At 38.5% G+C, this 27958-nt stretch overlaps 1 protein-coding gene across 1 annotated transcript in view; it reads right to left on the bottom strand.

Annotated features, from left to right (window-relative positions):
* IL1RAP (interleukin 1 receptor accessory protein) overlaps positions 1–27958 on the bottom strand; it is a 189662-nt gene that overhangs the window by 75483 nt on the left and 86221 nt on the right. Inside the window, 1 exon segment of the mRNA XM_017873440.1 lies at positions 22693–22757. Within this exon segment, the coding sequence (XP_017728929.1) occupies positions 22693–22756 (64 nt within the window). The 5' untranslated portion in view covers position 22757.

Below are 27958 nucleotides of genomic sequence, written 5' to 3'. Positions count from 1 at the left end.
CTCAGTGAAAACTTACCACATGCAACAGTTTATGTTAGGCTCCAATGAGGGATAAAGGTACAAGGAAGATATACACTGTGCTCTCAACGATCTCACTGTCAAGATTGGGTGGAGCGTCAGGCAAACAACCACAACACCAAGCAAAATGAAGCAAATGCTAAAAGGAAAAAATAAAGATGCAACCTGACATAGGAGGGCAGAAGGCACTTTTTTTAATTTTTCTTTTTTGAGGCAGAGTCTCTCTCTGTCGCCCAGGCTGGAGTGCAGTGGTCGGATCTCGGCTCACTTCAAGCTCTGCCTCCCGGGTTCACGCCATTCTCCTGCCTCAGCCTCCTGAGTAGCTGGGACTACAGGTGCCCACCACCGCGCCCAGCTAATTTTTTGTATTGTTAGTAGAGACGAGGCTTCACCGTGTTAGCCAGGATGGTCTCAATCTCCTGACCTCGTGATCCACCCGCCTCGGCCTCCCAAAGTGCTGGGATTACAGGCGTGAGCCACCGCGCCCGGCCCAGAAGGCACTTTCAATTCGGACTTCACGATGGGTGGTGCTCATCAGCGCCCTCACAGAAGAGATGGCATCTGATTTAAGTCTGGAAAAAATGCATAGAATGTGCACTGACAGATCCAAGGAGAAGAGTCCAGGCTGATGCGAGCCATGATGAGTTAGTACATCAGTCAGCTGGGGTTGGATCACAGGGTGTGGGATGATTTTGCAAAGCATGAGGATGGTAAAGGGTCAATGAGACTAGGGTCAATCAGGGTAAGAACAAACTTTATCCTTGTAGCAACTGAGAGTCACTAATGGTACTTAATGAACAAAGTGACACTTTTTTTTTCTGAGATGGAGTCTCCCTCTATCACCCAGGCTACAGTGTAGTGGTGCAATCGCAGCCCATGGCAACCTCAGCATCCCGGGTTCAAGCAATTCTCCTACCTCACCCTCCCAAGTAGCTGGGACTATAGGCACACACTACCATGTCCTGCTAATTTTTTGTATTTTAGTAGAGATGGCGTTTCACCCTGTTTCCCTGGTCTCAAACTCCTGAGCTCTGGCAATCCACCTGCCTTGGCATCCCAAAGTGTTAGGATTACAGGCGTGAGCCACCATGCCCAGCCTACAGTGACATATATTAATGATAAGTATGAGCAGAAATAAAAGATAGGCGGGGCATTATACTTGTGCCCTGAAGCCGTCTGATGGGTCACACACATGGGCAACTCCACATGTGTCAAGAATGGAATTTCTTTACCCATTTATTATTGAATGAAGTCAAATGAGACAATTACAGCAAACTGGCTGAGGGGGTGGGGAGATGCAGTGAGACTAATGGCTTCTGATGTGGTCCTTCTGCTTTACATTTGTTAGAGCAGGGCACTGTGACTTATCAAGTTGAGAAAGACTGCACTGCCTGCCACGGCTCCTTCTTCATCCCCTAATGACCATTCCCATCAAAGATAATACATGTGGCTGTAGAGAGGGAAGCCACTTTGTTACGGTTTGTAGGATGGAATCATCCACAGTCTTTATTGTTACTGTCTTCAGGGCCTCAAAGTATTTTAATGACCAGAAACCTCAATGAGTGACAACCTCTGTAGTATAGCACATTATCTATACATCCCGATGACACTCGACATTGTTTCATGGGTTATAAATATTTGGATACTGGATTCTCTTTCCAGCTACTCAAAGGCTCCTTGATAACTCTCAAAAGTCAAAGAAAATATCTGCAACTTAATTAAAAGGGACAAAATATTTTAACAGAGACTTCACCAAAGGAGATACACATATGACAAAATGGCCCAAATCATTAGTCATGATATAAACATAAAATTAAAAATCACACAAGATACTACTGCAAAACTATTAGAATGGTTAGCATGTTAAAAAATGGAAAGTCCGGGCACGGTGGCTCACGCCTGTAATCCCAGCACTTTGGGAGGCCGAGGCGGGTGGATCACGAGGTCAGAGGATCGAGACCATCCTGGCTAACACGGTGAAACCCCGTCTCTACTAAAAATACAAAAAACTAGCCGGGCGTGGTGGCGGCGCCTGTGGTCCCAGCTACTGGGGAGGCTGAGACAGGAGAATGGCATGAACCCAGGAGGCAGAGGTTGCAGTGAGTTGAGATCACGCCACTGCACTCCAGCCTGGGCCACAGAGCAAGACTCTATTTCAAAAAAAGAAAAGAAAATAGCGAGTGTTCGTGAAATGTGCAGCAGCTCGACTCTCATTCCCTGAGGACGGGAATACAGAATTGAGTACAGCTACTTTGGAAAACAGTTTGGCAGCCTCTTACTAGGTTAAACAGATACTTACCATGCGACCTAGCAATATCAGTCCTAGGTAACAAAAACTTGTGTTGAGACAAAGCCTGTGTATAGATGTTTATAGCAGCCTTAATCATAATAGGCAAAAAACTTGAAGCAATCAAATATCCTACAACTAATGAATGAATAAACAACTGTGGTATATCCATACAATGGAATGTTACTCAGTAACAAGGAATAGACTTCTCATACGTACAATAATATGGATGTACCTCAAACGTGTTATGCTAAGTGAAAGAAGCCAGACCAGTACAATTCTATTTGAAGCCAGACTAGTACAATTCTATCTATCTGATATTCTGGAAAAGGCAGAATTATAGGAGCAGAAAACGATCAGTGGTTGCTAGTGACTGGAGGTGGGGGGACTGCACAGTGGCAGCATGAGAGAAATTTGGGGGGATAATGGGACTTTTTTTTTTTTTTTTTGAGACGGAGTCTCGCTCTGTCGCCCAGGCTGGAGTGCAGTGGCCGGATCTCAGCTCACTGCAAGCTCCGCCTCCCGGGTTTACGCCATTCTCCTGCCTCAGCCTCCCGAGTAGCTGGGACTACAGGCGCCCACCACCTCGCCCGGCTAATTTTTTGTATTTTTTTAGTAGAGACGGGGTTTCGCCATGTTAGCCAGGATGGTCTCGATCTCCTGACCTCATGATCCGCCCATCTCGGCCTCCCAAAGTGCTGGGATTACAGGCTTGAGCCACCGCGCCCGGCCGCTTCTGTTCATTTTTCATAAAAATCCAAGTTCTGTGAAAAAATTCTGCTTGCTGTAAATAAATGCTCTTGTTGCCAAAATTTCTTACCATGACAAGTACTACAAAGTAGAAGAAGGAGCTGGGAAAGAGAAGTTAATTCTGAGTTCATGGGCCTAATAATTATTCTTATATTATATTTTACAAAGCTTTTATGAAATACTCTGNGATCTCAGCTCACTGCAAGCTCCGCCTCCCGGGTTTACGCCATTCTCCTGCCTCAGCCTCCCGAGTAGCTGGGACTACAGGCGCCCACCACCTCGCCCGGCTAATTTTTTGTATTTTTTAGTAGAGACGGGGTTTCGCCATGTTAGCCAGGATGGTCTCGATCTCCTGACCTCATGATCCGCCCATCTCGGCCTCCCAAAGTGCTGGGATTACAGGCTTAAGCCACCGCGCCCGGCCGATAATGGGACTTTCTGTACCTCAATTGTGATGGTTGTTACATGGTTGTATGTATTTGTCAAAATTCATAGACTTCTTACACCAAAAAATTCAATTTGACTATATGCAAATACGAGTGAATAAAAAGAAAGATAAATTTTAAAAGGTTCCGTTCCTGCCTCTTGTTTAAAGACTTGGCCTTACTTGTAACAACTGGGCAGAGGCAGCTATTTAGTCATAGCCCCATTGTTCATTGCCATTTCTCACCCGTCTCCAAGTAGTCAAATCACACAAATTTTTCAATGCCGAAATTGGACATGACACCTCTGGATACAGATTGCTGCTCTCAGTTTGAAACCATTTGTCTCACTTTGAAACCACCATAGCTGTTTCTCTGAACCTCTCTTACGACACTAACCACTTTGTACCTTGCATAACTGTTATCTGAGGCTAATTCGCTGCTAGACTGTGAGCTCAAAGAGAGAGCTTTAGTCCTGCTCATCCAGCACAGTGCCCAGCACACAGAGTTTGGTGGATATTTGTTTCTGATGGGGTGGCATGAGTATTGTTTGTACTCACAGTAAAAACAGAGATCAGTAACTACATAGAGAGAAAAATGTATGCTTCTTCAGAACTCTCTGACATAAATACCTTGTTATCTCATACAAAATAATCTCATAGCTGATTTAAAGAATTCAGTGTTACCTATTTATTATATCCTTTCATTCATTCGCTGAGTATTTACTGAGCACCTAGTAAGTGCAAAGGGTTTGCTACACATTAAAGATACACAGGTAAATAAATCTGCCTGTTCTCATGGAACTTTCATTCTAGAGAAGGTCACAGACATTAATTAATTAAGTAGTTAAACAAATAATTACACAATTAACAACAATTGCTATTGGAGTGATTACCATGAAAAAGACGTACAGGGTATAAAGTGGATATATTAACAGGGATCTTACTTAGCCTGAGAGGTCAGTGATTAGGGTGGGAGATGGGATGTTCCCTGAGAAATCGATTTTTGAGCTGAGTGCAACAGAATGAAGATGTGAGGGGCAAAGTTGAGAGGAGAGTGTGTGACGGAAGAACTTAGGCGAGAAAGGGAACAGTACATGTGAAGTTCCTGAAGAATCTCAGAAAACTTCATTACCAGGGGCAAGAAAGACAGTGGAACATGAAGAAGTGAAGCAACAGGTAGGAACTTGAACATATAAGAGCATATAGGCTGCTGTAAGGAACTTAAATTTAATTCTAAGAATAATGGGACATTTTCCAGGGTTTTCCACAGAGGAGACACCTGATTTAATTTACCATTTGAAATAGGTAACACTGGTTGCTGTGTGAAGAATGGACTGTAGAGAGTAAAAGTAAAGGAGAAACAGCTAATTATGAAGCAACTGCAGAAAAATTTAAGAATGTGCTGGGCCGGGTGGCTCAGCCTGTAAATCCAGCATTTTGGGAGGCCGAGGCGGGTGGATCACCTGAGGTCAGGAGTTTGAGACCAGCCTGACCAACATGGTGAAACCCCATCTTTACTAAAAATACAAAATTACCCTGGGTGGTGGCATGCACGTGTAATCCCAACTACTCAGGAGGCTGAGGCAGGAGAATTGCTTGAACCAGGGAGGCGGGGGGTGCAGTGAGCCAAGATCGCGCCACCGCACTTCAGCCTGGGCCAAAAGAGCGAAACTCTGTCTCAAATGAAAAAAGAAAAGTTCACGAATGAGATGATGTGGACTAGGATGATACTTAAGATGGAGAGGGGCAGATAAGAGCCACATGGAAAATGAGCAAAGATAGACTGATCAAAAATGTAAAGAAATAGAAAGGTGACTTGGTTCAGAGGCTCTTGAATCTCAAACTATGGAATGCTAGCTTGTTAGAGTCAAGAACTAAGCAAATTAACAGACGTGGAAACAGATTCTGAGAGGTTAGAAGTAGCTTGCCCAAATCACCCATAAATTAGCAACAGAACTGAACTGCAGCCTCAACATCTTTTATCCTCTTTATGTTATTCCTCATTTTAATTTTTTTTAGAACTTTGACCTCCACTTTGCTTTTCATTTTTAAAACACAGTATTGGTGCCATTCACGAGTCATGGTGAAGAGCACAGACCCTGAAACAGATATGGAACACATGAGACACAAAGGAGCGTGAAGAAAGGAACAGGGACTACTTGTTCTTTATCATATCCTAATGCCAATCAAATACCTGGCTCTTGGAAATACCTCAAACAATGGCTGTTGAATGAATAAAGTTTCTTTTCCCATATTCTTTGGCAAATATGTTGAAAAATACAATAGAAAAATAATACAAGTTTCAACTGATTTGGAGTCATCGAAACCAGGGAAGGTGGCAGAGAATCATAGGACCATAAACTCGTTGTCAAGCAACTGGTTTTGAAAAATATGCTACCTGCTTTTGAATTCTTAAACAATGGACATATAACTAAACATCTGGATTTTGTGAAAACTCTGCTGGGCAAGGGTTTGCTCACATTTGGAAATACGGATTCTTGTAGGCAAGCACCCAGCTTCGAATGTAAAAAGTCTCAATCCTAATTTCATAATACAGAGCACCAACTGGTGCTTACGTACCTGCCAAGTGTGTGGTTTCTGGGCTCATTTGACTGAGCTTCTGCTTCCTTATTTGCTTTTACTGGTTACAGAAAACTTCAGATTCATTCTCTCACTGGATCTCCAAAACAGCTCTGTGGGGCACACAGGGCTGATATTATCAGCTTCATTTTACAGATAAGGACACAGAGTCATACGGAAGCCAGGATTTGACTTGAGTCCAGGTTTTTCTTCTCTGCATTATACATTGTGAATTACCCAGGGCATGTTCTGATCCAGAACATTTTCTGAGCTCCCATAGCACTGAGATTTATATTTGTTACACTAACAAAAAAGGAAACACTCGGATGCCCCTTTACTGAATCAGAGATTAAAGGGCTGAGTCCTCTGAAGACCTCTGAATTCACAATGACCTCTTCTGCTACTTCTTTTTTAAAAACCACTTTATTGAGGTATGATTGACATACAAGAAGCTGTATATATTTGATGTGCACAAAGTGATGAGTTGGGAGATACACACATGGCCAAGAAACCATCATCACAATCTATGCCATAAACATACACATAATCTCTAAAAGTTTCCTCCTGCCCTGTTTATATATTCATTTATTTATTATTTTAGTGATAAGAACACTCTATATAAGATTTAATTTCTTAGCAAATTTTTAAGTATACAATACAGAATCGTTAACCATAGGCACTAAGCTGTACAGTAGATTTCTAGGACTTACCTTGCATAACTGATACTTTGCACCCTTTGATTAATACCTCTCCATTTTTCCCCCTTCTCAGCCTCTGGCAACCACCATTCTACTCCCTGCTTCTATAAGTTTGACTATTTTAGACTCCTCATATAAACAGCATCATGTAGTGTTTGTCCTTCTGTGCCTGGTTTATTTAACTTAGCATAATGTCCTCCAGGTCCATGCATATGGCAGGATTTCCTCCTTTCTTAGGGCTGACTGATATTCATTGTATGATATAATGCATTCTCTTTATCCATTCTGGAAAAACACTATGGAAGTTTTGCCAAATAATTAAAAATGAGAGTAGCATTTCATCCAGCAGTCCCACTTCTAGATAGATATTCACTGAAGTTGAAATCAGTTGAGCATGAGTTGAAAATGAGATCCACAAGAGCTGAAATCAGCTGAACATGAGATATTCACAGGAGATGTTCTCAGTTGAATATGAGAGTGCAAATACCTCAAATAGGTATATACCTCAAAATACTTCAAAAAGACATTTACAATGGCACAGTTACTTTGGAACATAATTGGCAGTTCTTCAAAATGTTAAGCACAGAGTTACCATGACCCAGTAATTCAACTTACAGCTATATACCCAAGAAAAATGGAAACATACATACACACAAAAACTTGTACACATATGTCCATAGCAGCATTATTCATGATAGTCAAAATTTGGAAACCACACACATGTGCATCAGGGATGAATAATATTCATCAATTATGATTCAATGATGAATATTATTCATCACTAAAAAATGATGTAGTGATACATACTATATCATAGCTATACCTTGAAAGCATTGCATTAAGTGAAAACGAAATCAACCACAAAATGCCACATGTAATATCATCCACTTATATGAAATATCCAGAATAGGCAAACCTATAGAGACAGGAAGTAGACTACTGGTTGCGTAGGGCCTGGGGTGGGGAGAACGGGTTGTGGATTGGCTGCTAATCCTCAGGGCTTCCTTTTGGGGTGATGAAATGTTCTAAAATTACATTGTCGTGATGGCTGCATGACTAATGTGTCTCGTCTTATTGCCTGCAATACAAGGAATCTTTAGAAAAAATATAAAATATAAAAATGTCCTTGGTAATAAAAAGGTAGGGATCCCTTGGATCTGCCAGGAAAAAGAATAATGGACTTGGGAACAGAGGACAAAACCTTGAGTCCTGGTTCTTCTGCTTCCTATATGCAAAACTACATCTAAACCACCTAATCTCTCCAGGCCTCTATTTCCTTATTTGTGAAGTGAGAATAATAATATATTTTACAATGCTATTCTAAGATCAAATAATATAAGCATTTTAATACTGTAAATACTGTACGATATCATTCATCCCTGTAATGGTTACTGAATGTAATGGTAATGTGAACTGTATCTGACACACAGTGTAAGCCCAATACAACATATGTTTATTGCATAGAGAAATGAAGAAACACTGATGGTTGAAGGAAGAAGTACTCACTTGTTTAACACATGCATAACCATGCCTACAGATATTGAAATGTTGACAACTAGCTTAGTATACTCTGTAGTGCTGAGCTCTTAAAAACAAAACCAAAAACAAACAAAACAGAAAGCTGCCTGTAAAGAGAAATGTTTAATGAGTAGATAAAGTTGGTAAGAATCAGGGTGTATAGATAGGTTTTGGGCTAAGTATCTAATATGGTTTGGCTGTGTCCCCACCCAAATATCATCTTGAATTGTAGCTCCCATATTCCCCACATATCATGGGAGGGACCTAGTGGGAGTTAACTGAATCACAGGAGTGGGTTTTTCCCCTGCTGTTGTCATGATACTGAGTAAGTCTCACGAGATCTGATGGTTTTATAAAGGGCAGTTCCCCCTGCACACCCTCTCTGGCCTGCTGCCACGTAGGACATGCCTGTGCTCCTCCTCTTCTATCTTCCTCCATGATTTTGAGGCCTCCTCAGCCACGTGGAACTGTAAGTCCATTAAACCTCTTTTTCTTTATAAATTACCCAGTCTCTGGTATGTCTTTATTGGCAACTTGGGAACAGACTAATATAGTATCCAATATTAGTAGAGTGATGGAGGAAAGTGGGGAGTCGCTAATTTCAAATTCCAAGTATTTGGGTAGCTAATGCTTAATTTCTTGACATGACATACTAACAAATACACAAACATGAGCCATGGTTATAATGCAGGAAAATCTATGGTAGTATCTATTTTCCCTCACAAAGCTTCTAATTTAGTAGTCTACCGAGGTCATTTCATTAATATTAAAATTATCTCTGTGCTAGAGAAGTTATTAACATACCAATTTACAGATAGAAAGAAAGAGCCAAGGCTTAAACTATCATACCTGTCACAATTGCCTCTTGCTTGCCATCCCGAGGAATACAACAGTTCAGATCTATATACCTTCTTACTTCTAAAAATTAAGTTACCCTTTACTTCCAATCATAAATTTAATGAGATTGAAATACTGTCAGACAATAAGTAATTTTATTTTTGAATTATTTTTCATTTCAACTTCCATTTTAGATACAGGGGTACATACACAGGTTAGTAACATAGGAATTTTGCATAATGCTGAAGTTTGGGGTATAGACACCCGATAGGTAGTTTTTCAACCTGTGTCTTCCTCCCACCTCCCTCTGGTAGTTCTCTGCAGAGTCTACTGTTTGCATGTTTATGCCCATGTGTGCCCAATGTTTAGCTCTCTTTGCAGCAACATTGATGCAGTTGGAGGCCATAATCCTAAATGAATTAATGTAGTAACAGAAAATAAAGTTATTTTAAAAGGGGCAGAAATAAACCCAAACATAATTCCACTTTTCAAAGATAATCACTGTTAAAAGTTGAGTGGAGGCTGGACATGGTGGCTCACACCTGTAATCCCAGTACTTTGGTAGACCAAAGCAAGAGGATCACTCAGGAGGATCTCCTGAGGCCAGGAGTTCAAGACCAACCAGGACAACATAGCGAGATCCCATCTGCACCAAAAAAAAACTAAAAAATTAGCTGAGCCTGGTGACATGCCCCTGTAGTTACTGCTACTTGGAAGGTTGAGGCAAGAGAATCTCTTGAGCACAGGAATTTGAGGCTACAGTGAGCACTCTAGCTTAGGTGACAATGCAAGAGCCTGTCAACAAACAAACAAACAAAACAAAACAAAAAAAACAAGGTGTGCCAAAAAGATTTTCCATCTGCTTACACACGCATGACTAGATTGGCGTGCTGGTAAACAGCCAGGGAGTGATGATGAGGAAGCTAATTTCTAGCATCAGTTTACCAATTTCCATGGGGTAAATACTCTTACCAAAGCCAATTTCAAATGACTAATTTGACAAATGGCTCAAAAGTTTCCTAAAAATTTAATAATTGGTTCTTACAAGCCCATACCACCTAGCTCCAGCAAACAACTGCCACAGTTGCTAAAGGTTTCACACTAGTTCTGCTATATGATATGTGCTTTTAAACAGAAACAGCTATCATAAATGAGTCCATCATATTCCATTGTATTGAAACATATATATTGATTTACGGTCCTTTATCATGAATATTTATGTTGTTTCCAAAGTTACTTATTTTAACAATCCTATGAAAAACACAGTTTTTGAGTATGTCTTGATGCATTTCTCTGATTATTTTCTTAGAATATAGGGTGTATGGTTCATTACAAGATTAAAGGGAGGTATTTGGGTAGTATCTTTGAAACAAATAGCCAAGGTCCCTTCCCCAAAGCCTATTCCAGGTGAGCTCTCAGCCACTGTGTGTGAGAGACCAGCATACCTGGTCATTAGATCACCGTATCCTGACCAATGCTAGGCTGGATTGTTCTTTAATCTCTGCCAGACTGATGAGTGAAAAAAAAAATGGCATCTCATGTTGGTTTAATTTGAATCTATTTTCTCACTCATGAACTTGAGCTCCTTTTTAGACTGATCAATTTGTGTTGATCCGTTTTTGACTGCCTGAACTGCTAGTTTCAAATCTTTGCTAATTTTCCATTAAAATGTGTGTGTGTGTGTGTGTGTGTATAATAGCTCCTTGTATTCTGATGACATGAACCCTTTGCCATATACTTATGTTTTCCCAATTTTTCATTTGTTCTTTAACTTACAATATTTTGTGCTATACTAATTTTTAAAATCTTTATGTAGTCAATTATGTCAAACTTTCTTTGCTGACGCCTACCTTTGACGACATATCTACAAATGTCTCCATCCCAACATTATAATAAATGTTTGCATATATTTTTTTCTAGGGTTTAATTTATTTTTTACAGGAAGGAGAACATCACACACCAGGTCCTATTGCGGGGAGGGGGGAGGGGGGAGGGATAGCATTAGGAGATATGCCTAATGTAAATGACGAGTTAATAGGTGCAGCACACCAACATGGCACATGTATACATATGTAACACACCTGCACGTTGTGCACATGTACCCTAGAACTTAAAGTATAATTTAAAAAAATTTAAATATTTAATTTAACTGCGATTTGTTTTGAGGTGAAGTACAAGGTAGGAATTTAACTATTTTTTTTCTAAAAATTATCCAAATGTCCTAGCATTTAAATAGATCTTCTTCCTCTGACTCTGGATGTTACCCTGGGCAGCCGCCAGCTGCAGAGCTGGCTTCTTTTCTTTTCTGGATTCCTGTTTTCACTTCAATTTTGGCCTCTAAGGATTTCTTACCAACTCAGCAATTCATTTTAAATGACATTTATTTTTAAATGCAGCATTTCTAGCTGCTTTACAGCAAAAGGGGTGTTGAGAGGACCTTGTCCGCCATACTGGGAAAAACAGAAATCTTTTCCAATCTTATTCCTACATAGCAGCTCGCATGATCATTTAATACCTTAGCTGGATAATGTAAAGGCCCTGCCCAAATCCTTTCAATGGCTTTTTATTGCAGTTAGTGTACCAACACCCTTAGTATGTGCTGCACCCTGCCTACCTCTTCCTCTTCACCCCATGTTCCTTTCCCCATAGTTCTCAAAGCTCCCGCAACCCAGGGCCTACATCTCATGCTACTGCCTTTGAAGGTGGCTCTTTCTCATTCCTCAGTTCTCAATTAAATAGCATATTCTTTAATAGATCTTCCTTCACTATGGGGTAAGGAAAGGAATATCCCATTACTTTCCATCAATATAATGCCTTGTTTATAACTATAGAGAACTTCTTATAAAAATGTGTTTACTTACTTATGTTCTTCAAGTAAGAAAATACTTGAAGCCATCCCTAAGACTGTGAATTCCATGAGGGCAAAGATAATTTTTGTTTTGGTTACCAGTACAGGCAAGCACAGTGTCTAGCACATACTCACACACTATAGACGAATGAATGAATACATATACAATGTCTTCATCTTTACCTACCCTATGTACAAGGGGCTGCACATAACAGGCATCCAGGAGACATAAGCTGAACTGGGTTTCACATCTAATCATGAAGGACCAACCTCCCTAAATGTGGAGGTGATACAGATCTTTGACCTGTTTCTATTAAATCACAAAGGTACATATTTAAAAAAGGAGGGCAATACTTATCATCCTTTTACGACAAAAAATATTCCATGTTTTGAAATGAATAATCAGCCTGTTTGAAAAAAAACAAAAACTCATTTCCCTAGGACTGAAGAGGATTTGTGTATTAAATCTGCTGGAATTTCAATTCTGGAGAGTTTGCAGTAAATGAAATAGCTTACCTGTGTATGAATATGGATTGGTTAAAATGCCCCCAGCCCATATTTTTGTGTAGTTGCTGAGCCCAAGTGACAGTTATTCTAGCTGTTTTGTTGCCATACACACAAAAAAGTGATCATTTCCGAGAAAGATAAAACATTCCAGCTCCACCAGAAATAAAATAGAACTTGGAGTGAAACCACAATCAAATTTCACAGTTCACATCCAATCACTGCCAAAGACTAGCAGAAAAGAACTGGCATTTGTAAACTGAAAAGACTTTTCTAGAACTCTACACTGCTGGGTACCCCAAAAAAAAAAATCTCTGAGCCACATGTAAACATCCTTGACTGAGTCCCTTAACACCTAAGGGGAGGAATAGAGCCTGCAGTGAGTCATTGGAAAAGGAACAAAAGCTAGGGAGTTAGAGTTAGTATCTCTGAGTTAGCCACAGGGGAAGCCATATGAATAATGCCAAAGCAACCTTGCAGAATACTAAAGTTAACAGCTTCCCACTGCACTGAAACTCACTGCATCTGTACCGAGCCACCTTTCCTTCATCCATCTGCAATCTTATTCCTGTAGAGAACTGCTTTCCTTTGAGAAAATTTTTATAAACTTGGAAAGATGTGTATTATCTAAATATACACAATTAAAATGTAATGTATATGTTTCAGGAAGACTGGAGCAAATCATCTTGAAATTCTATTTGCAACATGAAAAAAATCACATATTAGATGCTGTTTTGGTAACTGGTTAAATGTTTCTTTTCAAATATGTGTGTTCCATATCATCAATTAAAGCATGCGATATTTTAAATGACACTGCATCTTAAAGTCAAACAGCAATATAAATTTTACCACTCACTTCTATAGTGATATGAGGTAAGTTAATTCAATTTTTTGAATTTGGAGTCCCGCACTTATAATGATAGAAGAAAATACACATTTCTGAATTATGAGGCTTTTCAGAAATGAATATAATATTATATGAATATAATCCTTGATTCAAAGAATGTTACTTTCCTCACCTACCTTCCTTTCTATTACATACCTACCCACCACTATGTAGTAATTGCCATTTTACAGAGAATTAAAATAAGATAGATTTAAAGCCATGTTTAGCCTAATATGGTCTTCTTTTAGTGATTAAAAACCCCATACTGTAAAATGCTTCATGGCTATTATTGTAGTCATCAATTATTACTGCATTATAAATGAGAGGAAGAACCCTTTTAAGAACAGGATATTTAGAGTAATAAAGGTGAGAGAGCTAAAAGTTTGCCTTAATAAAGTGACCAGGAAAAAAGACACCATCCTCACTTCCTTTTTTTTTTTTTTGGGGGGGGGGATTTTTTCTTTTATTACACTTTATGTATACATATGTCCTCACTTTCTTCCTGAAATTCCTCTTAGCATTTCACTAAGAATACCGCACGCAGTGGGAGGGAGAAAATCCTCCAACACTTCCGATTCCTAATTACTCCATTCACAATTTCCATGATTTCAATCAACCTCCAAGTAAAGCTACACCCTCCTCTTAGACCTGAATATAGATTCGTTGGGTTTCTACTGTGCCTCAAGAAATACACTGCTACTAGCAAAAACATTTCACAGCTCAGTGTCAGTTGCAAACAGCAGCAGATTGTTTCTGCCTTAGAACTAACAAACTTGCAAAAGGGGGTCCAGAGTCTTACACTTTGGCCCGCCATCTCTTCTTCCTTCATTATCCTGAAGAGCATGCAAAGCTTTAAGTCTCCACCATCTCTGTTGTACACTTTTTTTCAGAATAAAAGTATCCTGATTAACAAAGCATTATCCCTGGAAATGCTGACCACTCTCATGGTTGTAGGGGTACTAGATGCAAGGAAACTTCTGGAATATTTAAGGTTTCTATTTTCTCTCACCATTTTAATATACTAGAAAGGAGGGAAACAGTAAGACTGTAAAACAAACAAAAAACCTAGAAAAAAATTAACTGTTCAAAAAGGAAACCATTCAATGCAAAGCTCAGAAAAAAGGGGGGTAGTATTTAAATGTGGTATTAAAATGGTTTAGTTTCTTTGGTAATCTGAAAAGTATATAGCTGAGTTTGCATCAAATCCAGGAAATCCATCTAGGAATACTTTCTCTATCTCTATTTTCTCTTTGCATTTTATGTCTCTCTCTCTCTTTTCCTACTATCCCTCTTTTTTTAAAAGGGTCTTCTCTGTCTTCCTCTCTGCCTCATTATTCCTCTTTTCTATCCTTCTTCTCTTTTTTCTTATTTTCCTTTACCTTGAGTGGACAGCAGAAAATGATGAAAAGACATGCAGACTCAAGCCGTGAATGTCAAAATATCTATCATATAAGAAATTCAGTTTCCTCTAGATGACCAGTGAAATTTAAAAATTCAAAAAACATTGAAAATATAACAGTAAAATTAATGTTTTCTCTCTAAAAATCAAATATCAGTCCATTAAGCAATTTTGGGACACTCTGAAGTCCCAAAGGATCTAGAGAAGAATAGGGCATTCAGGTTAACTCAGGTGCATCAATTTAATGCAAGTAGGTTTTTGCATCTGGTCATCAGATAAGTCTGTGGCAAACAATGAACGACTTCTCCCCCTTGAAAAAAAGGGCAAACAAAACTACAGTAAATAATAATTAATAATGGTTGGCATCCACTTGGGAACAATAATTTGTATATCTGTTTGCCTTAAAGCAGGTGTGTCCAATATTTTGGCTCTCCTGTGCCACTTTGGAAAAAGAAGAATTGTCTTGGGCCCACATAAAATAAGCTAACACTAACAATAACTGATGATCTAAAAAAGAAAATCACAAAATGTCTACACTGTTTTAAGAAAGTTTCAAAATTTGTGTTGGGCCATATTCAAAGCTGTTTTGGGCTTCATGTGGCCCATGGGCCACGGGTTGGACAAGCTTGCCCTAAAGTGATAACAGAGTGAATCTAAAGTGTTCTCACTCCAAAAATGGTAACTATGTTAGGTAATACATATGTTAATTAGCTAGATTTAGTCATTCCACAATGTATAGATACTTCAAAATATCATTTTACATATGACAAATACAGTTTAATCTCTCATCTAGTAATAATAATAAAGATCTATACTTCAACTAGAGTTGTACTTTTTTTTGAGAAAGAGACAGGGTCTTGTTCTGTCGCCCAGGCTGGAGTGCAGTGGTGTGATCACAGCTCATTTTAGCCTTTACTGGCCAGTCTCAAGTGACCCTCCCACCTCAGCCTCCTGAGTAGCTGGGACTACAGGTGTGTATCACCATACTCAACTATTTTTCTTAATTTTTTTGTGTGTGTAGTCAGGGTCTTATTATTTTGTGCAAGCTGGTCTCAAACTCCTGGCCTCAAGCAATCTCCTCACCTCAGTCTCCTAAAGTACTGGGATTATACGCATGAGCCAAAGTGCCTGGCCCATGGTTATACTTCTTATGTAAGTGTAAGTAATTAGGAAAAAATAAAACCCAGCATAATAAATCAATAAAAAGCAATATTTAATAGGAAAAAATCACACATATAAAAAATCATGATAGATGTGCTTGTTTTCTTTTTCTTTCCTCTTGAGTATCTACACTTATACAGTAAGTCCTGGAGAAGGTTCCACTGAGGAAACATAATTAGCAAATAGACTCAATTGGTCAGTCTTGCTAGCACTGGCTGGCAAGTTCAAATCTCAAAGGGACCGTAACATTTTCTTATGTAAGTGAAGGGGGAAATGCAAACATCAGTATCTTGATGTACATATCAAAATGAACACTCCTATAGACCTGAAAGAGCACTTTAAAAAATGCAAAAGTAGCCTGTAATCCCAGCACTTGGGGAGGCTGAGGAGGGCAGATCACCTGATGTCAGAAGTTCGAGACCAGCCTGACCAACATGGAGAAAGCCCATCTCTACAAAAAAATACAAAATTAGTCAGGCATCATGGCACATGGCTGTAATCCCAGCTACTCAGGAGGCTGAGGCAGAAGAATCGCTTGAATCCAGGAGGTGGAGGTTGAGGTGAGCCGAGATCGCACCATTGCACTCCTGCCTGGCAAGAAAAGCAAAACTCCATCTCAAAAAATAAATAAATAAATAAATATGAAAGTATCTCAGAAGCAAAAAAAAAAAAAAAAAAAAAAAAGGCTGATGGATAAGAGCCTTAAACTACTATTTCAGACCCTACAAACACTGTAGAAAAGTGATATTTATTTCCCAGTACTGTACAGCTATCCCAAGCATTTTGGTTCCTATGGTAGAAGAAGAAACGAATGTCATAAAAAAACAACAGAATATGGTCTAGGTTGTTGAGGAAGTGATGATTTTATTTATTTTCTCTCATCGTCTTAGTTGTCTTGCATTTTCATTGTTCTTACTGTCTCTAAAACACAGAAAGGCAAAGCCAGGCAATTTTGTACATCAGCTTTTATATGTTTGGATAGCAGGTACTTGAAGGTGACTGAAGTTCCCAAATTATTTGTTAAATGTATCCATTTTCTCACTTTTCCTCAAAAATAAATGAGAGATGGCAGCACTCAGTGGATTTAAAACTAGAGCAATCATTGTGTTGTTATCCTGGGTGGGTATATATTTTATTTTCTAAAAAGTTAATCAGTTAAACAGAAAAGAACATTTTTAAATGGTCAAAGAAAATGAGTAGAAACTGGTCTTGGCAGTGAGTCACTACTAAGGTGGCAACCTGGTCCCTAAAAATATGGTAGAAATGAATATTCAGGGTTGGGGAAGCGAGGGAAAGGAAAGCAAAAACAAAGGTAATTCAAAAGGGTAGAATAAATTCCTGTAAAACAAACATTTTTACCTACAATGATATGCAGGAGCACCTGCAAAAATACTAGTTTCCCTTAACTAACACAGCCATACAAAGAAGAACCAGGCCATTTTTCTAAACTTAGAATGATCACTGTGATACAAGAAGCTGTGTATTTGCAAAGTCAGTATCAGGCCAATTATGTGGTGCTTAAATCTCTTTTCAATCAGGCTACAGTAAATCCACCCTTGGGAAATATAAGAAACGAAAACGTAAGTGTGTTCCAGACTATAAACACAGCTAAAAAAAAAGTGAAGAGATCTGCCTCTGAGAGGCATCATTTAAACTACAACAGGGTGAAATGCTGTAATTCCAATGACCTTTAGGACCAAGAATAAAATGAAACAGTATTCTTCATACATTTTCCAAATGTTTGGACTAAATTACATAGAAATGAAGAGTGTTCAGGATGACTAGCCATGGGCAACTGGGACAGGAAGCAATGTCACAAGTATATCTGAGTATGGAGTTTTTACAGCAAGGATATTCAAATAAAATGAGGCCAGTGGGGCTGACAGCAAACTGAATTCTTACCACAAGTTGAAAGAACCATCACATAGAATTAATAATATTGTACGTCTTTGCAAAATAAGACAGAATTTTAAAATAAAGGAAAAGAAACCTAGCTAACTATAATCAAAATACATTAAATGTGGACATTTTCTTTACCTAAAGTAATTCCCATCCTGCATAATTTGTTCCCAATCTACCTTTCCAGATTGACTTCTAAATGCCTTCACACTGTCTTCTGAGTTGCCCTGAACTATTTCATTCCCAAATAAGAGATGCATTTCTTCCTAGGCAGGAGAAATGATTAAGTCTTCCCCAATATCTCCTGACAGGATTGGTAACTTCCTCTGCTCTCACAGAATTCTATTTGGTAATTATTTTCTCTTCCTTCTCTCAAACTTTACTGTAGTACTTTTAAAATAAGAAACTCTTCTTTCTAACCCTGGATTCGATGATATAAAATGTCAAACACATGATCTTTTGAATGAAGAGAAATCACTGTTAACACTGTTATTAGAAAGAATTCAAGTAGCTAATAGGAGGAGTATACCGTGTGTGTCCATGATGCATAATGTTCCTTCATAAAAAGCAAGAAACTGGAATTGATTGGGATCAGCTGCTATTGTTTGTTAATTGCTTGGTTGGTTGGCTTGGTTTATAAATAAGGATGCAGTGATAAAAAGTGATGAAATGACCTCTTTACTGTCATCAAACAAGTCACAGAGTAAAACAGAACTTAAATCTTAAATCTCTCAATTAGTCCTTTTTACTATTTATGTATTTTGCATTGTGTAACTCACTCCCAATAATTGGATAGATGATTTCCATTCTCTACAAATTTTGTAAAAATATAATGGAAAAGGAATCAGAGGATCTTACTTCTAGTAGCAGAGCACAGTCCTAAAGAAAGGCAATATAGTATGGAAAAAAAAAAAAAGAGCACTGTTTCTGGAGTCAAGGCAGCCTAGCTCTATCAGGCATGCCATCATGAATACTTGAGCTACCTCCCTGGCTCTTCATTCCTCAAACTATCAAACATGTAGAAGAGTCTCTAGCTCCTACCCCTACACCACGGTTCCTGTGAAGTTAATGGTAACATATGTGAAATCTAGCCCTGCACCTGGCACACAGTCAACTGTTGACTTTGAAATAAAATCTTTTTCAAAGATCTGTGTGTGTGCCTACATTTTGGGGTGGCAGTGCACTCTCTTTTTCATGTGATTTGTGCAGAAAATAATTTTGATATGGTAATATTTTAAAAATTCACTATATTCTATATGGTGCTATTTTTATTATCTCCTCAACTTGGGATCACAGGTTCCAAAATTTATTTCTACTCCAAAGACAGCTTTTAACAATTCAGCTTCCTGACACACTGCCAATGAGGCACAGCAAGAGACATGTATTGAGCTGAAGTTTCCATTTCGAAGTCTTACAAACAGAACTTCTTTGAGTTTATTAGTGAAAATATTTAATACTATAATAAGCAAAAAAAGGAATATTGAGTTTGAATTTTGGATTACAATCATTTTCCTCCTGAAGAAAATGTTTCGGTGGTGTGAGGGGGCAGGATAAGGGTGTAAGGATATGCCTTACCTACAAAGCATGGAAACCTACAACAGAGCAGTTCTTCAACAGTTTGCAAAATGATTACCTGTGATCCCTTAGATCTTAATCTTTTTTCTAAGTCATTTATATTCTAATAGACCCCAACTGGAGCATATTTAGTAAAAATAATATGGATGTCAGGAATCCAGAAACTCGTTGAAGTCACAAGCATGCTAAGTATAGCTGTGTGACTTCCAAGTAATTTGATCCTAACTTGTCTTATTCAACAAAGGTAGTTACAACAGCTCTGACTACCCCATGGTTTGGGTGTGAGAATGACATTGAATATGTACAATGCAAACTGCTTTTTTAAGCAAAGGAAGCTTTATTATTATTAATAAAACTAGCACATTATAATTATAGAATCGCTATTATAATTATCTAAGCTTTAATTCCTTAAAGGGAAATAAAGCTTTCTTAAAAAATCATTTGCTTTTATCATCACCTAAGATGAAAATGTTGCTTCCCCATTCCTGAGGGGATAAGGAGATCACAGCACTGCTACCAGAAAAATCATGATTGGAAGTCAGAATCATCTGACTTTAAGGTCAGTTCACTGCACGTGAAAACACATTGCATGGTGCTAAGTTCTTATGCTGTTAAGGTTTCTTTTTTATATTTGAGGATTCTCTTAAAAGGCCCACATGGAAGGACTTAAAACAAAATAAATGTCTTACTAATATGATATGCACGTAGATTGCTTTAGGGTTTTCAGAACATTTCTGCTTTGTTTCTCACATCAACCAGTGTTTCCATTGAGATGGGAACCTGAGCACAGGGAGAGCCTCATGAAAGACCAACAGATCTGTCAGCATCCACAGATGCCTTGTAAAAGGCAATACTTTCATGTGCAGAGAGGTTGGTTGATCCCTCAAGAGGCGTAATGATTTCTTTCTTCCCCCACTAGCCCAGAGCCAGTTGCTCTTTTCGTTTTTGTCAACAACATGTCCTTTTTGTTCCTCTCCCTCCAACTAGGAAGTGGCATCACTGTCAGACACAATACACCTCTTCATAAGGAAGGCAAATGAGTATGTGCCAGATGGGCTGAGGGGATTACAACATGTTTCCTGCTCCCATGGTGACGTAATGTGGCTGGTATGAGAACTTATCTTATTCAAGAAGTTAGCTTCCCCTAGCAGAATTATGAGTCACAGTTCCTGGGTAGAAAGCTCTCTTACCAACAGCACTTGAGGTGGGGGCTGGGGACTCCTTGGGTGGATTACAGTAAAGGTCATTCAGAAAAGTATGGCCAGGACTGCTGGGAAGGCACCAGCACTCACTAGCTTCCGGAACCTCCTTCAGCAATGGTAACAAAGTCACCTCTCCCTCTTCCTTCAAGGTGAGGGAGGACATAAAACTACATGGTGAATTACTGGCATGAACCCAAACAGGCTCCATTATAAAACTGGATAGTTTGGGGGCAGGGGAAGGGATGTATAGGGACATGTATTCAACCATTTGACACCTATGTATTGAGCATGTGCTATGTGTCCATGTGTCAATGATTATTCTGAGTGTTTGGATAACAAACAAAGTTCCTGAACAAGTTCCTGCCCTCAGGCAGCTTAAAATCCAAGACAGAGGGAGGGAAGGAGGAAGGAAAAGAGATGGGGAGAAAGGAAAGAAGGGAAGTAGAAAAGGAGGAAGGACAGGGAGCTGAGGGAGAAAAAGAGGAAGGAAAAGGAGGAGGAAATGAGAGGAAGAGGGAGGAGGAGGAGAGAAAAGAAAGGAGGTTAATATAATATCAGGGAATGTGAGTGTTATGAGGAAAACTAAAACAGGATAGAGGGAGAGAGAGTGACTGGTGGGGATTTTTAGTTAAGATAGGCAAGGAAGCTTCTGTGAGTAGATAGCATTCAAACACAGACTAAATCAAATAAGAACAAACTAAAATCAAGAATTATATTTAACATATTTGAAAATCAGGACATCAAGAAACTCACCTATCAAATGGGACACCTAACCAAGAAGGACGGATGCTGGACTAAACAGCCAGGGAGCTGTCTCCTAGTATATCCCCGCTGAGTAACAGCCCTGGTTATCTCCAGCCATTCCTCTGTGAAGCCCCAAAGGGCCAACAAGGTTAGAAGTTACCTCTAGTTTCAGCACTGAGCTGCACTCTGTCCTACTTATACCACTCCTTTAGTGCTATTTTTGGTTTCTAATACAATGTTTTATGTGGCATGGAAAAACTGAAACGCACCCAGAAAAGATGATCAGGATAGTAGGAGGCCTTAAATCCATGTCATATGAAAAACAGTTGAAGGCATATATTGCAGAACACTGAGGTCTGGTTATGCGGTAGCTAACTTAACATTTCGGAAGCGCTCTCACAAAGAAAAGGAATTAAAGCAATGATATGGAAAGTATGGTTTATGGTGTTCAGGGGAATTTTACATGAAAAGCGTTATAAAATGAGGACCTCCAGGCTCCCTTCATTGCAATTAGAGAACTACTGCAGTAGGTTTTGGATTGTTTTGTTTCTTTCTTTCTTTCATTTTTTTGTTTCAGTCCTGCAGTTGAACCAAGTAAATATTTGGAAAGAGACAAATTTCAGTTTTATGTACTAAAAACTTGCTAAGAATTTGACTAGTCCCAAAACATAGGCTGAAATTTAAATATTAATAATCAGAGGTAGAGAGTGATTTGGGCATAATTCTGGGAAGAAGAGGAGATCTGAAAAGATGGATTTCAAATAGCAAGTTTCTTCCATCTCTAATTTCATGTGATCCAGGCCCATGATGACTGAGTTTGGTTTTCAAACTCTACAAAGGTCTTAGCTGGTTCCTCTTATGAAGCAACATTCAGGGAAAGAATGAGTCTAAAGACAGATCACTTTTTTTTCTTCCTATATAAAAACAATATAACTAAAACTCATTATTTTATTTAACATCTCAATGGATTATTACCACTGATACCTTCTCCACCTCTGGCTCAAATTTGAAAACAGATTGTGCTATTATCACTTCCATTTTCCCCAATAGGACCTGAGGTAAGGGAAAAAAAACAAAACAATATTCTAGTTGGCTGAGTGTGAAGGTAATGAAAAATTCCTGTGTTTAAACACAGTGGCCCACTGCCCCCCCGTGTACTCTATCCCATGAAGACTAGAGACAGCAATGGTTCTTTCCATCACTGAAATTCTATTATTCTTCTGCTTTATGATTATTTGCTACTGTAGAAGACAATGGATATGAATATCATTATGTTTATTTAAATTCATTCTCAGGAAGAGTGGACTCATTACCCTATGCATTACTTACATTTTAATACATTGTCAAAAGCCATTCACTTACCTGAGGCATCACTTTGCAGGATTCCATAAAAGTAGAGACTCACTATACACCACAGAAATGTCATCCTGTAAACATAAATACAAAGATAAGGGAAATCACTTATTACTTTCAAGTGCTTAAATAATAATAACTAGCATGCATGCATGCTGATTATAGACTAGGGACTATTCTAAGAATTTACAATATTAACAAATTTCATTGTCAGAACCAACCAATAAGACAGGTTTTATTTTGTTTTTGCTTTTTGTTGTTTGTTTTTTAATTCCCATATTGTATGCAGATAAAGAAATTTAACAGACAAGTTTAAATAACATAACCAAGATCCTTTGGCTAGAGACAAGTTTAAATAACACAAACATGATCCTTTTGCTAGAAAGTGGTAGAGCTATGATCAAACTCCAGCTGTCTGGTTCCACAACTCTCTCTTTTTCACTGAACTATAACTGCCTACTTAAAAAATATTCATCTGGAATTTTTGACCAGGACTCACATTTCTAGCAGATAAATTCAACCGTCTTACCCCTCTTTGCATTCCCTTTCTAGTTGGAATACTTTACAATCCAGGCACTTTTCCCTTTTAGTGACACGTAGACACATAGAAAGTCTAGAAATCCTGGATTCAGACTTTGTCTGCAATCTACCACACTCTGAATTTATATTAAGGAAAATATATAAATCTAATTCTCTGCTGTTCATGTTTCCCCTCTTCTCACTGGAAGACAGAAATGATGGGGGAGGAGTCTACTTTCTATGATCTTTAGCCTTCCTATTGATAAGCAGCTGAAACAGCCAACTAGCGTGAACCACACCCTTACATTTGGTTGTGTGATATTTAATGCCAAAGACCTGAAGATTTGACAGCTCGGTGAAGTATTTCTTTTCCTACTACCCAAGACATATCTGGTCACTGGTAAAACCTCTGTGAGTTACAAATACTGAAACCTGAAGATGATGCAGAAATTCCACGCTCAAGAACTCTGCTTTTTGTGTCGAAGGTAACAGCCATATAAGAATGCTTGCAGAGGTCTTAGTAACTTGTCCAGATCATACTGCTAGTAAGTGACAAAGATGGGATTTATATCCACATCAGACTAACTACAAAGATTATTATCACAAATAGCCTATGCCACAAGTTTCACAACCACAAGTACGCAGCAGCTTGAACAGATCAAAGAGGTATTTGACAAATAAGATGACCACATAACATCATTTAAAATGGGCCAATTTTAAGAGCATTAAACTATAACAAAAGGTATAAACTACACAAGGAACCCAAGAGGTGTGGCCACCCTAAAGGACGATGCAAGCTTCCAACTCCCATCACCTCTATGGACCACACTTCTCCAAAAATCTCTGGTGCATGCTTCCTTTTTTAGCCTGGTTGTACACAAATCACAGGAGAGCTCGTCATATCACAAGCTATTGTTTCATCTGATACATTAAATGATGTTTTCTTCCCAGCACCTCCTCCTTCCAACTCTTGTATTATGACCTTGGGGAAATCTTTTTCTCTCCATCAGTCTTTCATTTATTCATTAAAACATGTATTGAGCATTTTCTCCTTCTTTTCCAAATTTTTTAGTTTTTTGTGTGTGTGGTTACATAGTAGGTATATGTATGTGTGTTTGTGTGTGTGTGTGTGTGCCTGTGCACGTGTATGTGTACATATATACATATATATATACACATATACATACACACACATATATATATATATGGACCAGATATGTTTTGATACAGGTAAGCAAGGTGAAATAAGCACATCATGGAAAATCGAATATCCATCCCCTCAAGGATTTATCCTTTGAGTTTCCAAGTTGTTATGATATAGCTACAAAGCCTCTGGTGAGAAAAATGTAGGATCTTCTCTAAAGGCACTTTTCCAAAATAAAGATGAACCCCAAGCAAGCCACTTTAGTATCATCAACTATGTATAGAACACACATCCCGAGACCCTCACGAGATAAAAAGACTTGCCAGACAGAAATTCTCTCATAGGCAGGGTCTAACAGAAACTTAAAATGTACAAAAAAAAAAAAAAAAAAATCCTGCAATACGAAGTAAAAGTGATAAAATAGAGAGGAACAGATAAGTGTTATTGAAGATTAGCAAAGGAAAGAGGTCACTCCAGCCAAGACAATAAAAGAAGACGAAACACAAGAGGTGACATTTGAACTGGTTTGGATACTTAGACTTGAGGCAGAAGGAACATGTGAGAAAAAGAAACTTTTAGTGGAGAATAATGCTCAAAGGTAGTGAAGGCATAGAACACATATAGAAAATAGTATAAAAAGAACTGAGTTTCGCTCAAGCACAAGGTATTAGAAAAAGAACTACAGAAGATTTTGTTGGAAAGCAGACAGTGGTAGGATCACAATATGGCAGAGCCTTAAATAACAGGCTAAGGGCTTGGGATTTAACTTAAACAGCACATAGGGAGTCACTGAAGTTTTCTGAGTAGAGGAGCAATATGACCATCAAATTGTACTTTATAGAACACTGCCAGGCACGTACTGGATAGATTGCTGCTAAATTCTGTCTTGAAATCATTTTGGCTCCCGAATCTGTTATCACAATAATTGCTATCTTCCTAGCTTTGTGACTTCTACAAACTTGATCAGCATGCAACCTATATCCTCATCCAAGTCATTAATAAATGTAATTAATAATTCTGCATTAAACTTGCCAGCAAAGAGCAACGAGAGATTTCATTGCATTCAGGGAACCGTAATTTCAGCCCCACTTCTCAGCTATGCTAAAGCAATACGCCCTCCCAAATTGCTGTTGGCTATTTAAAAACCCCCACGTACCTCTAGATTCTCCCAGTTTGCCTGTTTATAAGCTGCTGAATTCCTAAGGCAACATTTAGAAGACATTCTAATTAGTGTGATTGAGGGCCTTAATTGATATTCCCAAGAGTAACTGGATTATGCTGAAGGCAGCAAAGAGTCAGGTCACCAAGGCAAAGCTAATCTACAGATCACCTGTCTGCAAGCACACATTCAGGGCCAGTCCTGCCCTGTGATGAATTAGCATAAAGCAGACTGAAAAGGAGATGTGACTGAGAAGGCTGGTTTTGACAGATTGAAGGTATCAGTGTTATTGGGAGGCACTTGGCTGATCTGAAACCTCTCAGAGAATGCTGGGCCATTTAGCACTGTCTAGTATTCAGCCTTAGAATTGTATTGTAAAGAGTAATACACTTTTGGTTCTTGCGTCTTAGAGTGAGAGGGTGCTGGGTCAGAGATGGAGAAACCGTCAGAAAGCAAAGGGACATGGGTAATAAACATAGTTTCTCGGTGTCTAAATTAGAGCTTAGCTTTAGATTATTGCGATGGGGCCTAACAGACCCTGCTGTTGCTTCAGATGATTCTAACCCACAATGGAAATGCCTTTCCTGCATTATCCATTTTATTTGCTGCATGATAGTCTTCATACTCCCTCCCTTACGTGTTGGTACATCTCTCATATTTAATCCCATTTTTCCCAGTATGTCAACTTTAAGGCCTATATCATTTAGCAAGAAGATTTAAAATGTACTTAGTTCTCTGTAATCGACAACAATGTTAAAGATGTGTCTTAACATGTACTCAGCACCTTAACATCTATTTCTGCATGTGAAACTTTGTATTGTCTGCATTCTCTAGACCTGGTCATCATTAGCATCCCCTTATCACCCCAATCTGACCACTAGATTCTCTCATCTAGCCAGCGGTGACAGGCTGAAACTAGGTTTGCTGCCCCAAAGGTGGGATTTGCCCTGAAACACCATTTGTTCTGCCTGCCTTCCGCACAGCAGCATTTCACCAGGTCACACGACTGGATTTGTCCCTCAGTTTCCTGATCCCATATCTAGCTCTATACTCAGAAAACACCCACTCAGGCCTTCAACCTGGTGCTCGTCGGCACCTTCTTCCAGGAGCCTACCTTGTGTCCCTGTAAAGGCTTGCAGTCAACTAGATAAACCTCCTGTAACCATGAAACTCCTAAACCTGCTTCATTCCTGCCATGGTTGACTGACACCCTTTTCTATGACCTGCCCACTGAAAACTATGAACATTCGCCGTTTTGAAAACTTGGACATTCACACCAAGGAAAACACCCCAGAAGGCCATCCCCATGAAAGATCAACCCTGTAGTCAAATCACTTCCTTGAGTCCCGATCCTGCCCTACTCCCATTCAGATCTTTCCTTTTATTTTCTCTAAGTTATTGCAAAAAGTCTGAGTAGGTCTTGCATTCTGTGCTTACCTAAGATATAATAAACAAGCCTTTGAAGAAAACAGGAAAAGCTATTAATTATTCCATTCTACAGAAAAGGGATAGCATTTATTAAGACATAAGAGTTATTTTCATAATCTTTTGTAGAGTTTATTGGGATTTTTTTTTGAAAATAGGATCCTTGTGCAGATCATTTCAAATACAATATTTATCAGTAAGTGAAAGTTTTGGCAAAGTGACATGAAAGGCTCTGATTTGGGGTAAAATGAAGTAAATATTCTTCATCCTGTCTTTCCCAATGAATGCAGTTATAAAACATGAGCATATTACATGGAACAACTGTTTGAGGATTCTAAAAGTAAAAAATAATGCATTCTTTTCAATAGGACATTCACCAAGATACACCATATCATGTATCATAAATCAAATTTTAACAAACTTAAAAGAATTCAAGGTATGTTCTCTCCCCATAGAATTAAACTAGAAATCAATAACAGAAAGATAATAGGAAAATCTCCAAACATTTCACAATTAAAATATATGTGTTAAAAAAAAGTATATATGGGTCAAAAAGAAAGTTGTAAGGGAAATTAGAAAATACTTCTAACTTGACAAAAATAAAAATAAAACATACTCAGTGTGTGGGATGCAGCTAATGTAGTGATTAGAGGGTAAGTTGTAGCATTAAAGGCTTATCTTAGAAAAGAAGAAAGATGGTAAGCTCATAATCTAATCTTCCACTTGAAGAAACTAGAGAAAGAAGAATAAATGAAACAAGCATAATAAAGCCAATTTTATAGAGTAGAATTCAAATAATTTTAAAAGAGGAAATATATACATATAGAAAAATAAAGAAACCAGAAGTTAGTTATTTGAAAAGAACAATAAAACATAAACCTCAAGCCAGGTGATACATTAAGTAAGGAAAAAAGGTACTATCACTAAAAGTAGAAATCAATGACGGGACATGACTAGTGATCACGGGGACATTAAAACAGTCATACGGCTATATTACAAACGCTAGGTTCATACATTCCACAACTTAG

The sequence above is a fragment of the Rhinopithecus bieti genome, unplaced genomic scaffold (assembly GCF_001698545.2).
Source record: "Rhinopithecus bieti isolate Rb0 unplaced genomic scaffold, ASM169854v2 scaffold_5626, whole genome shotgun sequence".
Classification (NCBI taxonomy): Eukaryota; Metazoa; Chordata; class Mammalia; order Primates; family Cercopithecidae; genus Rhinopithecus; species Rhinopithecus bieti.
The sequence above is the reverse complement of the archived record's forward strand: the minus strand, read 5'-3'. Positions and strand labels throughout refer to the sequence as shown.